This window comes from Sinocyclocheilus grahami, unplaced genomic scaffold (genome assembly GCF_001515645.1).
Source record: "Sinocyclocheilus grahami isolate Dianchi unplaced genomic scaffold, SAMN03320097.WGS_v1.1 scaffold1561.1, whole genome shotgun sequence".
Lineage (NCBI taxonomy): Eukaryota > Metazoa > Chordata > Actinopteri > Cypriniformes > Cyprinidae > Sinocyclocheilus > Sinocyclocheilus grahami.
The window spans coordinates 195,350-211,024 of record NW_015506740.1 but is presented as its reverse complement, the minus strand read 5'-3'; the positions used below and the strand labels follow the sequence as shown (position 1 = coordinate 211,024).

Here is a 15,675-nt window from a genome sequence, read left to right as displayed (position 1 = left end):
GAGAGAGAGAGAGAGAGAGAGAGAGAGAGAGAGAGAGAGAGAGAGAGAGAGATTGTTTTACCCGTTCTGCATGGATATGTGTGAGGTTTCTCGAGGACCCAGTTGGCACACGAATCCCTTTTGTGTAATTGATTGCTATTGTTATGCTAATTCATTTTTTAATTAGTATCACCTAACTTTTCCACTTCTAGTTATTACTCGAGCGATTGCCGAGTTTCAGCTCTTTTGGAAATCTCCCTTTTCTTTTCGTACCTCTATTCATTTCTGAATGTGCAGATATATCACAATGAAGCAGTCTGATTATTAAGCTCTCTTTCTGATTTATGGTGCTCTCTAGATATTATGCAGATTGGGAAAAACAAAAGACTGTCTCAACAACTTCGGCACAATCTTTGATTGATGCTTCCTCAGATGAGAGACATGCATATGATTAATGACACTGTACAGCACTGATATCCTATAAAATAACTGCATTCAAATGCAGTTCACCTTAATTCAGATGGAATTGGATTGAACTGAATTGGAATTTATGAGATAATTGAATGCAAATCGCAAATAGGGTGTCGGTTGGAATGTAGAATTAAAAGCTAAATTCATATAACTGCAGTAAATAAATGAATGAATGAATGAATGCATAAATAAATATTCAGTTCATTACAAATTACAAAAAATAAATTAATTATAAAAAAAAAATAAAAAAAACACAGAGAGAAATATTTTAAGTGTGCTGAAATGTGAAGTCAGTGACTAAACACTAAAGTTTTCTGTCAGAATAATTAAATTATATACTTCCAGACCCTTATACAGAGTTTAACATCATACAGGCTATTCTTATCTGTGTTCTGTATTCTGATGTCTAACATTGATTCTACACTTGCAATTATAACATTTAGTTAATTTAGCAAGCTTAAGTTAAATTCAGTGCTCTCTTCCACTAACTCAATACAATCATATTCTGTAACAACTTGTAATACATTAGGGGGAAAAGAAAAGGTGTTTTGAAAGTCCCCTAACCCAAGATATTTAATTATAGAATAAAGACCTATCTAAATTAAAACAATGCATAAGTTATTACTGCAGTCTATCACTGCTGAATAATCCACATGATATCTTCACACTCTTGAATATATATGAGGATAAAATAATTGGAAATGCAGAATGCATAGAAAGTTTAGATGCATAAGTGCATCTAATGAAAGCTAATACTGTAAAACTGAAAATTGCAGGTGAGAACCCACTCATTACAACACACTGTACAGAATATCACTGATTAAACAGCCTGTTGAGCAGAAAGCAGATGTTTAGATTAAAACATTTTGAAATGAAAGCTTTCGAGTTTAAAGAGGTTTTGGAAGTCATGGAAATGTAAAGCATATATCCAAATAAACAAAGAAATACTCTGGAAAAGCTTTGGCATGGCAAGAGGTAAAGTCTGACATACAATTTGGCGTCGAGCGTAATCAACTACATGCCTTATCCAGCACCAAAGCCTTTTTGATGTTACTTCGCCTGAGGATGACAGATCAGGGTAATTCACTTTGAGATTGCCTTTTTCTTGATCTGAATGGCAATAAAATGAAATGAAACCCTCCCCTTCCCAGCTGAATCAAAGCTACTCATGATCTCAGCATAAATGAGCCTTGCTGTTACACAACAAGAGGCTTTGTACATATTTCTTGACTTTGGATGTATTTTTCATTGGGTTAACAGAATGTGACTGTCTAATTTGGAGGTCACATAAAGGACTGGAACTTACTTGTGTGCTGAGAGAACTCAAAAAAGAAAAAAAGGTAAAAATCAAAGTTAATTGCATCAGCTTGTTAAAAATGACTTCCGTTGGGACATGGTCTTCATTTAAAATCTGTACAATTACTTCTCGGTTCCTTTTGTTTTTCCCCTCTCTCTCTGTCTCTCCTCCATGGCCTTCGAGTTTCTTTTCTCATCTCAGACAGTGATAATTCACTCTACTTGTGGTTTGAGTGATTCCATAAAAGACAAATAATCACAAATTACCCAATGTATGAATTGTCCCTGTTCATGTTGTGCACAGTTCTGCAGTGCATGTTCTCTTTTTGTGTTCAAAATAATATTGCATATAAAAGTAATCTTTCTCCACCTCTGAAATGACTTTTGTACTCATGTAATCAAGGCTACGGGGGCAAGATATAATATTCAGATAATAATAATAATAATAATAATAATAATAATAATAATAACCAATCATTTCCACAATCCTGATATCCTAAATAAAACCAAAACCCTACATTATTTCACACTGAATTTGTTTGCATTCTCTTCAAATTTGATTAAAAAAATGTTTACTGAAAATGTGCTTTTTAATATTTCTACAGCCATCATATAGGGCCAGAGGCTACATAAGGGCCAGGGTGGCACTGGCCAACTCAGATTGATGGCTGGTCCACCCAATCAAATGAGACAATTTGATTGATTTTGTAAGAAAGAAAAAGCCTGCATACTTGACAATAGTCGCTCATTTACATGAACATACAAACTACTAGCACATGTAAAAACTAATTAAGAAGGAATAAGATCCTGGTAGATGAGCGCTGATCTCCCAGTTGTGCGCTTCTATGTATTTAAATGACGTTAGAAAACACTGCCTCATCATCCTCATCATCATCATCATCATCATCATCATCATCATCGCGATGCAGATGTTCTATAGCTTTAGCAAAACAGCATGATGCCAAAGTCCCTTTAAGGCAAGTCGTTTCACACGGCGGCCATCTTTAAAGCACCTCTCGGGCATGCAAGTTCACTACTATATCTTTGAACGGAAAACATAAAATTATTCAAAACTGTTCACCAAGCTTACGACTGAATTTCATATTTGAAATCACCAATGAAATCTGACAACTGTCTTATAAATGTTGTTTCTTTCGCTCAAAAAGTATAAAAAGAGCTTATTATTCAGGCTAGATCAGCCAGTGCACATGCTCAATCCTAAGCGTGCATCTCAGAACTCTTACTGTTCGTATAGCAACTGGGACTTCTAACGTCAGCTGCAGTGATGCAAATACTTTACCGATTAGTGTAAGAGATACATTTCACAGTGTAGACAGCTTCAGAGGTTATAACAGGAGTTTTTGAGAGTGCTTAAACTCACAATAGACTTAAATCAGTGATAATGCTCTTTGATAATGTAGATATTCTTTGCTCGCTTTCTGCATATAATGTATACACTGTTTTGATTAACTGTGGAAAATAATGCTTTATGATTAGTAACTTGCAATGTTTTTTTTATTGAAGTCACGTTAAATACAAAGTTAGTCATATTAAAAATATTTTAAGTACCCATATCTGGTACTTAAGTAAAAAGATGGGCTTTAAGCGTAGTTAATAGATTACAGTAGCATCAGGCTATACTTTTAGTAGATGATGCCATTTTTAGCTGTCAAAATTTGCTTCACTATTTTTATTTCATGTTTTGTAAAATGATTTTTGAAATAGGCACTGAGGTCCACCCTATTTCTCCGAGGTCCACTCGCTTTAATATTTCTGGCCTCACCACTGGGACAGATTAAGCCAGTAATAAAAGGCTACTGGCTATTAGATGAAGAACAGAAGTGCACTAGAATTTCTAAACTAAAGCATGAGACTATGATGTAAATCAAGTCTTGGCAACTTCGGTCCTGGAGGACCACTGTCCTGCAGAGTTTAAGGTGCGTTTATGCCATATCATAATTACTGTGATTGTGAGATTTCAACATCCTCGTAGAACTTGTTATTACAACTTGTGAACTGGGAGTTTTCTGAGAGCTACAACTTGTCCACTACCACCTTACCACCTCAGATTCATTCGATGCTATGTTCAGACATTGATAGTGCAATAGTTCCGAGTCCAAAGCGTGAACGTCACGCGTTGTCATTTCAAAATCACAGTAATTACGACATGCCGTGAATGCAGCATTAGTTCCAATCCTAATCAAACACACCTGAACAAACAGTGTCTTCAAGATCACTAAAACAGGCAGGTGTTTGATTAGGGTTGGAACTGAAATCTGCAGTACAGTGGCCCTCCAGGACCAAAGTTGCCCAGCCCTGAGGTAAGTGGTGTAGACTGATCTATGTAATTTTCTTTAGATTATAGATCAGTGGTTACACCATTTAATCAAACTGGACTGCAGTAGTCTTGAAAAACATCAATAGTTCCATGCTGTGGATTGTCAAGTGTTTTTAACCACATGTAGTACAGTTCATATAAATGTAAACAGACCCATCATGCATCCTTTTAGACGTCTACTAGAAAAATATAAAAATAACTCCATATATATATATATATATATATATATGTATGTATGTATGTATGTATATATATTTATAAAAGTGAGCTTGTGATTGAAGTAAATGTAGTTTCAGAATGCTGTTGAAGATTTTGATGAAAAGAGAACAAACGATAGATAGATAGATAGATAGATAGATAGATAGATAGATAGATAGATAGATAGATAGATAGATAGATAGACAGGTAGATAGATAGATAGATAGATAGATAGATAGATAGATAGATAGATAGATAGATAGATAGATAGATAGATAGATAGATAGATAGATAGATAGATAGATAGATATTAAAAAACAAAACACACGATTCCTACTAAATGGTGGTCGAGCGCATTGTGCTGCATTTCAGTAAAACACAGTAATTCAGCGACCCGTGACCATCAGCTCTTTCTACAGTACAGATGATTTGTCATTTATTGGGTAATTTAAAAGTGCTGCCTTTGTAATGTAAAAACTGCTGTTTCAGACATATCAAAATACAGTGGAGAATCGGTACATAGCCATATAGTTGTTGTTTTTTATCAGCCCATCATAACCAAAGCATATAATGATGTACCTGCATGGGCCTGTTTTCGAGTCCCAGTCAAACCCTACATGCTATTACAGTTACAACCTTGAAGAAAGCATGTCTTGCACATTTCCCATATCTATTCATGCAGTTTAACACAAACAAATAATATCATGTGTTTGCAGGTACATATGTGATGAAGGTGACGGCGACAGATGCAGACGACCCTACATACGGCAACAGTGCTAGGGTGGTGTACAGCATACTTCACGGCCAGCCGTACTTCTCAGTGGATGCCAAAACAGGTAAAACACTCCTCAATATTGTATAGCAAATACAGAAAAATGTTGGCTACATAAAAAATGAAATTATTACTATAACAAACAAGTTCCTCTGTTTTGTTTGTGTAATACAACAGAGTAGACTCATTCATTTCACAGTTCACAGGTTTCAATGCAATTACATTCATTGACCCTATTAGACAAGTAAGCTCTGCAGTTTGATTTTATAATGTGGCCAGCCTAGAAAATGGATTTGTAACTCAAAATAAATTTTTGAATAGCAGAACGTAACGGACATCCTGTTAGCTAAACAGGCCTGAAAAGATCTATAATTATACAATCAGGTGCTGCATTTCAGACCCTCCGAGTAGAAAATAAAGTCAGCTCGGTAACCGCAAATGGATTTTTCTGTTGTTTATATGGCTGAGGGAACTGTGGCATCATCAAATGATGCAGCAAATAAACTGCCTTTTATTTTCTGCCAGTGAACACTTTGTTATGCAAAATTCAGGAGAGTTTAAAGTAATGAATGGGAATCTACAAATGGGCATCGTCTGCAATCAATGGGCTGTAATATCAAATATGCAAAAGCACAAATCTGCAAGGTAAACTTGATGCACAGAGCACGTGAGAACATTTCCTGCTTGTTTTCGGCATGGTACGGCCTGTTGTACAAGTATGAAGCATTGCAAACAGGAATATATTAATAAAAATATAATATCCTGATATCAGCAAGCCCGGAGGGAGGGCTCAAAGGATGAAATTCTGTAGCCGAACAAATAAAATGACTAGTAAGGAAGAAAAATCTGTTTTTGTCTTAGGCCATATCAAAAAATTTGCCAACACAAACTGACAGTAAACAAAAGCCGTGAGAGGAGGGTAGGAAACAAAGGCAGGGGGTACAATGCATAACGGAATCAGCACTGAAAGTCGTGAGAGAAAACAGACCTTGAAGGAATAGTTCATCCTAATATGAAAGTTTACCACCATTTAATCACTCCAAGTTGATTCCAATCCTGTATTATTTATTTCTTCTTCTCTCTGTGAAATAAAAAAAAATGAAGATCTTAGGAAGAATTTCTGCTTCCAATGCAGAAAATATTAATGGTGATGCAGTAAATGATAACGAAATGTAATTTTTAGGTGAACTATTAATTTACCACACTACACTTCAAAGAGAGATCTGTTCACACGAAACGAAAGTCAAAAACAGATCCATCCTGTAACAGGCAGAGAGAATCACATGTGACATCCCTCTTACGTTTCATCTGAAACTGCCATTGTATGAAGGTCCGTGCCCTTTTTAACCATCCACCACCATGTCTAATTCATTCTACGAAGCACTCTCTTGATCTGAGAAAGCTTCTTGTGGTGTTGGGAAACGCATTAGTTGTGTTTTATGGAAGGATAGTGAGGAAAGGTGTTGCTACACTGGCTTTGTCGCCTTGTTAAGGCCGTCAAGTACCAGAAGATTTAGGAATGACCTCAATCTTTTAGCTGGAGAAAAACACTTGAATGTAGAGCTGTACATCAGTGGTTCCAGAAGGTTTTTACAGTTTGATGCCCTACAAGAACATTTTTAAGTTCTATAGTACTTTATGAGAAATCTTTGTGCTGATATTTCCAAAAAAAAAACTGGAGAGTGTCACTTTTTATTCGTTAACAGCTGATTCCTAAACAGTAATGTGCTCTAAATGGGATACATTATAATGTCTGGGACTTTTCCAAATAATAATAAAGCCATGTATATATATATATATATATATATATATATATATATATATAACTGTTTAGGAATCAGCTGTTAACAAATAAAAAGTATATATATATATAATTTTTTATTTTATTTTTTTCCAGTGCAGACATACTGTAACGCTTCCAGTGAAAGCATTTATGCAAACTAAGCTGCAAAAATAGTACATTCGGAAATTACATTACATTACATACATATATTTACATAAATGCCCACTCAATATTCAGGAACTTGCATTGTGAATGACAATATGTCAAAATGCCAAATTCCCCAATCGACTTCCCATTCCTATCTGTTTAAAATAATATTCCAGGTTCAATACAAGTTAAGCTGAATTTTGTGGCACAGTGTTGATTACCACAAAAGTTATATACTGTATATATATATATACTGTATATATATAAACAAGCTTAAATGTGAGGTACCTGCAATGAAAGTGAATGAGACTAATCTGTCCAATTAAATCAAAACTGACAATTATTTTTGCATGGTATATTGCCGTTTTATAATATGCAATATTCCTTAAAAGTATATTATCTATATTCCATTTAAGTATATCACAGTGATATTATCTGTGCACATCATTTCTTTTTATTCAAATTCATGCACCTTTGTAATCTTTCTTTAAAAACATCAAAGTCTCATTTTACATTTTTTTTTATCTTTCTAAAAGCTGTTTTACTCAGAAACATGCCACAATAGAGAAGAAAAGACCATCACAATTTCCATTTCATGCTGACTTTAAATTAGTCTATAAAATGGCTTTTAGAATGAGAAAAAAAATGTAGAGTGAGATATTGGTTTTTAATGAAAGATTACAAAGGTGCAAGAATTTGGTGCATGCATAGATAGATAGATAGATAGATAGATAGATAGATAGATAGATAGATAGATAGATAGATAGATAGATAGATAGATAGATAGATAGATAGATAGATAGATAGATAGGCTTTTGTAAGATTTATGCTTTTATATAATACAAAAAATGGCCACTTTCAATGCAAGTTCCTCACTGTAAACCTAACCACTTCAATTATTTTTTTGTGGTTATTAACATTATATTCCAGAAGCTGCTTCACTTGCAGTGAACCCTGACTATTCCTTTAATATTAATAGTCAGCGAAAAGGTTGAGAATAGTCAAGTACAGCAAAATGTCATTTAATAATAGAGAAATAGGCTTTTTTTTAGTATCAAATGGCTGTGGTATCAGAGGCTAACAGGGCCATGCTAACCTTGACCCGTTCCGTGTAGTAGCACACTGTGTTACGCAGACTAAAACCTGCTGGGACACACAACCATCATGATAAAAGTGTTAAAGAAATGTAGGTAACATCTCATCAGCCAGGTATTTCATTGGGCAATCTGTAATCCGATTCTCTCCACACACTGATACCTGCCTGTATTCACAGCCTCTTTATCTATACTCTCTGTTTACCTCACTATCCCTTTATCTTCCTTTTCTCTGGTCTCTTCTTCCCATTAAGGCAGTCTGACTTTCTTTCGTTCTGTGTGCAGGAGTCATCAGGACAGCTCTACCCAACATGGACCGGGAGGTGAAGGAACTGTATCAGGTCCTCATCCAGGCCAAAGACATGGGCGGACAGTTAGGGGGTCTGGCAGGGACCACCACCATCAACATCACCCTGAGTGACGTCAACGACAACCCACCCAGGTTCTCCAAAAGTGAGCCACTCTATAACTGTATAACTATCAGCTCATGTAAACTCAAAGCAGTCAAAAGTTTGAATACACCTTCTCATTATTTTGTTTTCCATATGTTAGATCAGTAGTGAAGTTAGCAAAACACAAATGGAAGTATGGGAAGTATGGAAATGGAAGTATGGGAATTATAATTCCCATACTTCAATTTGTTCCATTATTCCATTATCATTTTTTCCATTAGTATCCCATATTTCCATCACAAATGGAAGTATAGGAATTATATAGTAACTAAAAATGTGTTTTTATTTTTGATGGCAAAAAATATATATATAAAAAATAAATTAAGTAAATTAAAATAAATCAAATAATTAAAATATATTAAAATAAAAAATACAAATACATATAAAACTGTAGTTCTGTAAATAAAATGATTGTATGCACAATTAATTCAGACCATCAAACAAATGTAAAGCATTTATGCATAAAGCATTAGATTTCTATATATATATATATATATATATATATATATATATATATATATATATATATATATATATATATATACATATATATACAGTATGAGAAACATAAATGTCTAAACCTTTGACTGGTAATGCAGCATTTTCTTTTTAAGTACACATTAGGAAGCTTAACATGTAATGCATTCATAGAGAAAATGTATGCAAATATTTCTTGAAAAATAAATTAATAATCTTGAATCTATGAATCTTGTTTGCATAAAGGAAGAAAAGCAGCATATTTAACAGCATCTCCGGAGTAGTAGAAAGAAGAAGAAGAAAAAAACACACAAATATCATTAGTTCTTGAGTGTATGAACACACTAGACATGAATTAATGAGATTTCAGAGAAACCAGTTTCCTAACAGCAAAGAAGCCATAAAAATGAGTGTGCAGTCTTAGGGGCCATTCACAAAGAATGTATATTTGCTTTGAAAAATTCAAGATGTGGCCAGTGGAATGGGGGGGGGCGGGGACCTAAGGTTGAGAATCATTTTTTTTTAAAGTTGAACTTCTTTTAAACTGAGCGCCACGTTTTTACAATGGCCTGCCATGCATGAGGTGCTGCAAAAGACGCAAGAGAGCCTCTTACCGTCCCTGTTCACAGCTTCTATCTAACGGTCTCATATTTTATGCATTTATATACTTGTAGATTTTACTTTGTTTATTTTTCCACTGGAATAAGGCCTAGTTTTTAAACAAGTACATGTGAACAGGCTCCATTTGCGCTCAGAAATCGTGAAATAGAAATCATGTTGAGTTTCAGTGATGAGCACTGGTTTCCTCGCTGTGTAAATATTGGTAATACCCTGGGAGCGAAACAGATTTCCATCTGCACGTCTCAGAGGATGGCACTATGATGACTGCTGCATTCTGGGCCGTGTTTCTGCCTCTCTCTCTCTTGTTGTTTGTTTTTTGGTGCATTGCACTAATGCATCTAATGACTTCTTAATTAGCTGAGGTGTTGTATTTTTTGTTTTGTTATTTGCAGCCACGGCCACTCAACACATTAGTTTTCACTAATCAGCATGATCTGTTTGTGCCTACCATGCATGTGTCTTCACCAGCATTGGGGTAACTAACTAAAAGTAGCAATTTTACTAACTTAACTACATTTTTAGTAGTGTGGCATTAGCTCAGCTGTTTTCAAATTAGTGTAGCTTTCCCAACAAGCATTTTTCCAACAAAAAGCAGTGTAGTGTGAAACCAACACAAAAATCACTGCTTTTTATTTCACATTTACAGCCAAGTGCTTTGAGGCAGTTATCAAATGCTCAATAACTTCCGAAATTTGGCACAGGAGGAGGAATACTGTGGCAGTGTGAATATGTTGTTTTGTAAAAGTAAATGTGCATTTCAGAAATCTGAATCAGTGAACTTTAACTGATAAACTGATTGCTTTCTATTTTCCTCTTGTATTATCAGCACACGTTTTTCCTGTTTAACACTGTAAAGCTGCTTTTACACAATCTGTATTGTATAAAGCGCTATATAAATAAAGGTGACTTGACTTGCCTAGAACATTAAATCAGAACCAATGCTATTTATTTGCTTAATACACATTCCTAGTCTTAAAGGAATAGGGAAAATGTACTCGCCCTCAGGCCATCTAAGATGTTGATGAGTTTATTTCTTCAGATTTAGAACAGATTTGGAGAAATTTAGCATTACATCACTTGCTCACTAATGGATTCTTTGGAGTGAATGGGTGGCGTCAGAATGAGAGTCCAAACAGGTGATAAAAACACTAGGGCTGTCAAAATTTTTTTTGAATTTCGAATATTCGTCGAATTTAAAATAAAAATCCACATTCGAATGCAAAAACGTTGCATTTTCGAATTTTAGGTGTGCGTTAAGGAGGCAGCCTTATCAGTGGCACACGAAATGCGGTGACGATGTAAGTGTCGTTGCAATATAATGTTTTTGTTAACCTATCCAGTTGAAGCCACTGGATGCGGTGCTGCTGCGTTGTTAATTACAAATTTTGCCGGAAAAGAGAACATCAATGCGGAGAAGATCTTTTTTACGTCAAAACCGAAACCAAGCCGTTCACACAGAACGCATATTTTGCGCATTTTCTAGAGGGACATCTATCACAGTCGCACTCGCGTCGCGCACAAAAGAGCTACATGTTTAGAAAGCCATATAAAATTAATGCAAGTTCAACTTTGAAAAAACATATTTCGAGACTTTATGGCAGGGTTTTTTCCCCCATCCCACTTCAACTCGTGTTTTTAAATTAAAATATACTCTGTGATTGGCTTTCGACCTTTTGTATTAAACTATGAATGCATACATGGTGCTGTTTTGTTTATAGTTGTTTAAGCAACATCATTTTAAATGCTTTATAAACATTATTTTAAACATTATACACTGTTTTCACAGATAGTCATGTCATGCTTTGAATAAACGTGCATTAGTAATATTTTGCTCGATGCGCCATCTTGTGGACTCAGGAGAGAAGCCAAAAGCTTTTCTTCACCATAACTGAAATTATGCATTTTAAATTTGAATATAATTCGAATTTGGATAATATTTAAGTACAAAATTCGAATTTAGTTTTTCAGCCATTTTGACAGCCCTAAAAAACACTACAGTAATGTGCAAGCAAAACAGTTCTAAACAAATATGTCAGTGAATTTTGATGTGAGAGGCAACGGGATTTACTTTTTTACTAGAGGAAGTGGATTATGGACTATGGAAGCAATAGTTTAAAGTTAAAACACCTTGATAGATTTGTTTATTGCAAACACTAAGACACAAATTGATGTGGTGTGGATTACTTGTGAATTATTGTGATGTTTTTATCAGATGCTTTCATTCTGACAGCACTCATTCACTGCAGAGGATCCATTAGTGAGCAAGTGATGTAATGCTACATTTCTTCAAATCCATTCCGATGAAGAAACTAACACTGTGTCTACACCGGATGTGACAGTTGGTCGTGCCGCAACAGCTAAAGTCTGTCTACACTGGACGCGATAAAGCGACCGTTGCAAATCATTTGGATTTTGTGTCAGTACGTCATAGATAGAACGAGGCAGCAGTTGACTGGTGGGGATTTGTCGTGTTCACGCCGTGCCGCCTCCAATGTAGACAGCATCACTGATTATAATGGGTTCTATAGTATTTTTTCACATCTGGTGTAGACCCAGTGCCCCCGCCACGCCATTATTTGTTGCATAGTGATGGGTTAAAAAAAGTGTTTATGATTTTATATTTTTATAAAATTAAAAAATAAATAAATTATATATGCATAATAATAAATATTATAATATTATCAAATAATAATCTTTATCATTCAAGCTTCTATTAAAATATAATATAATATAATATAATATATAACATCCACTTTGAGAAACACAAAGTAAATGGTAAATTAGTATTGGTCTTGTTTGTGCATTTTCAACAGCAACCTTTTCCACATCAGAACATCTGCATCTCAGTTACCATAGAAATATAGATTACTGAGCAGCAGTCTTACAGCACTAAAGGCTAAATCTATAATAAATCAGCATGCTTTTTGTTCTTCTACATTTCTTTTCCAGTACATAACCTTTTGTTCCCTACTCTTGCCTGACAGTCCATCATCAGGTTTTACTGCATTGTCTGTATTCTTGTGGGTTAAAGACATCAATCATAGGGGTGGACAGTGTTAGAAAAATTAGTGTGGTTATTTTCTCTCCATCTTTCATTATGTGTGTCGGTACAGCTTAGAGAGAGCGAGAGATTTATTGTGGGCATGTATTGTCTCTGTTTACCCCTCAGTTTGAGTGTGTGTCGTGCCAACACTGAGACAGAATGATGCATTCTCCTCAATAGGAGGTCCAGGCAGCAATCCTGCCAGTGTGAAGATGCTGTCTCTTTCTCCACAGTGAGAAAATTGAAGTGTGTGCCCTACAAGCCACAGCTTATATGAGGTGAAGAGGTTTCTGGAGGGTTTTTGTGAAGTGTTTTTGCGTATCTGTGTGCTGTTTATGCGTTTGATAGCAATGATGCATGGTGACCCTTGGGTGATTTGAAACAATGGGCAGAACAGGATTAAGTGTTTGCTACAGACAGTTTAGCAACAGTATAGGAACACACTCGCACGATGGGAATGTTCAGAATGCTATTCTACTGACTGTTTTGAAAGGAAATAATATGTAGTATGCACAGTGTGCAAATTTATTTTTAAATAACCAAATTATGTTCTACGTTTGCTAAAAATGTGCACTAGATCATTGTATCCCACAATGCAATACAGTGCTGAATTATACATGCAACAATGGTCATGATAAACACTGTAGCATATTGCTGTATATAAAACTGTTTCTCATTGCATGCTGCATATACTATAGTTTAAGATGATATTTTAATAGTAGGCAGTATGCAGTAGGTCTTGCTAATAAAGCTAAAAAAAAGTATGGTGTGTTGTACATGGTGATTGGCCTATACTCTGTACAAGAGGCAAAACTGGTGCAAACATGTATATTGGGTTAAAGGTGTAAAGTATGGAAGCATTTTTCTTTGCTTTGGTAGATCATACTTATGACATGACAAAGTTGGAAATTACAAAAATAAATAAGCAAACAAACATGTGACCCTGGACCACAAAAGCAGTCTTAAGTCGCTGTGGTATATTTTTAGCAATAGCCAAAAATGCATTGTATGGGTCAAAATTATTGATTTTTCTTTTATTCCAAAAATCATTAGGAAATTAAGTAAAGATCATGTTTCATGAAGATATTTTGTAAATTTCATACTGTAAATATATCAAAACTTAATTTTTGATTAGTAATATGCATTGCTAAGAACTTCATTTGGACAACTTTAAAGGCGATTTTCTCAATATTTAGATTTTTTTGTACCCTCAGATTCCAAATTTTCAAATTGTTGTATCTCGGCCAAATATCCTAACAAACCATACATCAATGGAAAGCTTATTCATTCAGCTTTCAGATGATGTATAAATCTCAATTTTGAAAAATTGACACTTATGACTGGTTTTGTGGTCCAGGGTCATACATGACAAAGTCAAATATTATATACTGAATGTTGAAATAATGAGATAAAATAATACAAAAAGTTAATTATGACAAAATATCAACTTGTGAGAACTATGACTTTTTATGTAATAATTATGATTTAGCAAATAATGGTTTAAAAAGAAAGTAAAATGTTAAATTATTCAATATTACTAATTAATTACTAATTACTAATTTTGTTGAAGAAAAAAAAAAGAATAATGTGAAAATTATGTTGTGGCAAATCTAACGTTGTGAGAATGCAATATTATATTTACCCAAAAATGTTTATATAATTACACAATAATATATCAAATTTACATTTGCTCCAAAAAAGCTTTGTTGTAAGCTGAAAGTGCACGATAAATACAATTATTGTCTCCCAAAATAAAGAACTGACTCTGAACAGCTTAAATTAGTCATTAGTCATTCAAATTCCACTTCGGGGTCACACATTTGCATAATGCCTGCCTATGTTCTATGTTGGCCGGCCACGAACAACTTGACTCGCCCTTAAACACCGTAGTTTGTTTGTGTGGTTAACATCATGTCGAGAAGACGCCGTGTCCTATGCTGTGAAATTAAATTAATTTTATATTCACTTCGGAAAGATTAGGCTGCAAAGAATCAGTGGTTAAAATTCACTTTTTTTCCAGTTTACCACAGCAATACAACCTCAATCTTTTTTTGTTGTGTGCGTGTTTCTGTCATTTTACATTTCTCTAATCACCGGAGTTCAACACAGGATTCACAAAACGCTTGCTTTTGAAATATGGCTCAGTACCCAGTTTATTTGGACCAGCTGGCTCCACTCAGTCACAACCTGTAAGTATGATAAACAGCTATTATTTATATTTTCTATTGAGCGTTCAAAATACGGAACTATGGCAACGGGTGTATTGTTTCTGACACGCGGTAGACCAGTCACAACAGACTGGGCCATTTGACCAATCAGAGCAGAGTAGGCTTACGGGAAGGAGGGGTTTAGAGAGACTGAATCTTTGAACTGCTTCGAATGAATAGTTTGAGAATCGCTGGAAAATGAGGTGATATTAAATGCAAATTTTGAGAAAACCAAATCATTTTTTGACTTTGCATGCATGTAAACCTATCGTGGGAGACTCCCAAAACAATATTTGAAGCATTAAACATTGCATAATATGGGCACATTAATAAGAAAAATGCATCTGAGACTTCCACAAGATATTCTGATGACACTAACGATGATGAAATCACTAAATAAGAATATTGAATCAACTTACTGAAACTGGCAGACTGAATTCAGAACCGTTTACTAGCATACTACTCTTTAGCTTACTAGCATACTACTTTTACCACATCTTTCCAAACAAAGTAGTTTCACTTTCACAACGAAACACACAGCGCATTCACGACATGGCGGCGGCGGCAACAACAATACTACAGCCAGAATAAAAGTTACGCCTTATTTCTTTGCGTGAACATTTGGGGAGCGTTATGCAAATCTTCCCACATAGTGAGGTAGACATGTGGGGGCGTGTTAGAACGAGCCGTTTTAGGTAGGCGTGGTTGACTCTTAACTTTTATAAAGAATATCCCTTTGGATTTGAGACTTTAGTCTTTGCAGATCTTCTTTATGCACCAAGAGCTTGTAACACTCC

At 34.9% G+C, this 15,675-nt stretch overlaps 1 protein-coding gene across 1 annotated transcript in view; it reads left to right on the top strand.

Annotated features, from left to right (window-relative positions):
• Positions 1–1,415: 1,415 nt before the first annotated feature.
• Positions 1,416–15,675, top strand: part of LOC107571188 (cadherin-12-like) — a 63,963-nt gene continuing 49,703 nt past the window's right edge. The window contains exons 1-3 of the mRNA XM_016257480.1: positions 1,416–1,425; positions 4,999–5,118; positions 8,364–8,531. Of these exons, the coding sequence (XP_016112966.1) occupies positions 1,416–1,425; positions 4,999–5,118; positions 8,364–8,531 (298 nt within the window). The remainder of the gene's footprint in view (positions 1,426–4,998; positions 5,119–8,363; positions 8,532–15,675) is intronic.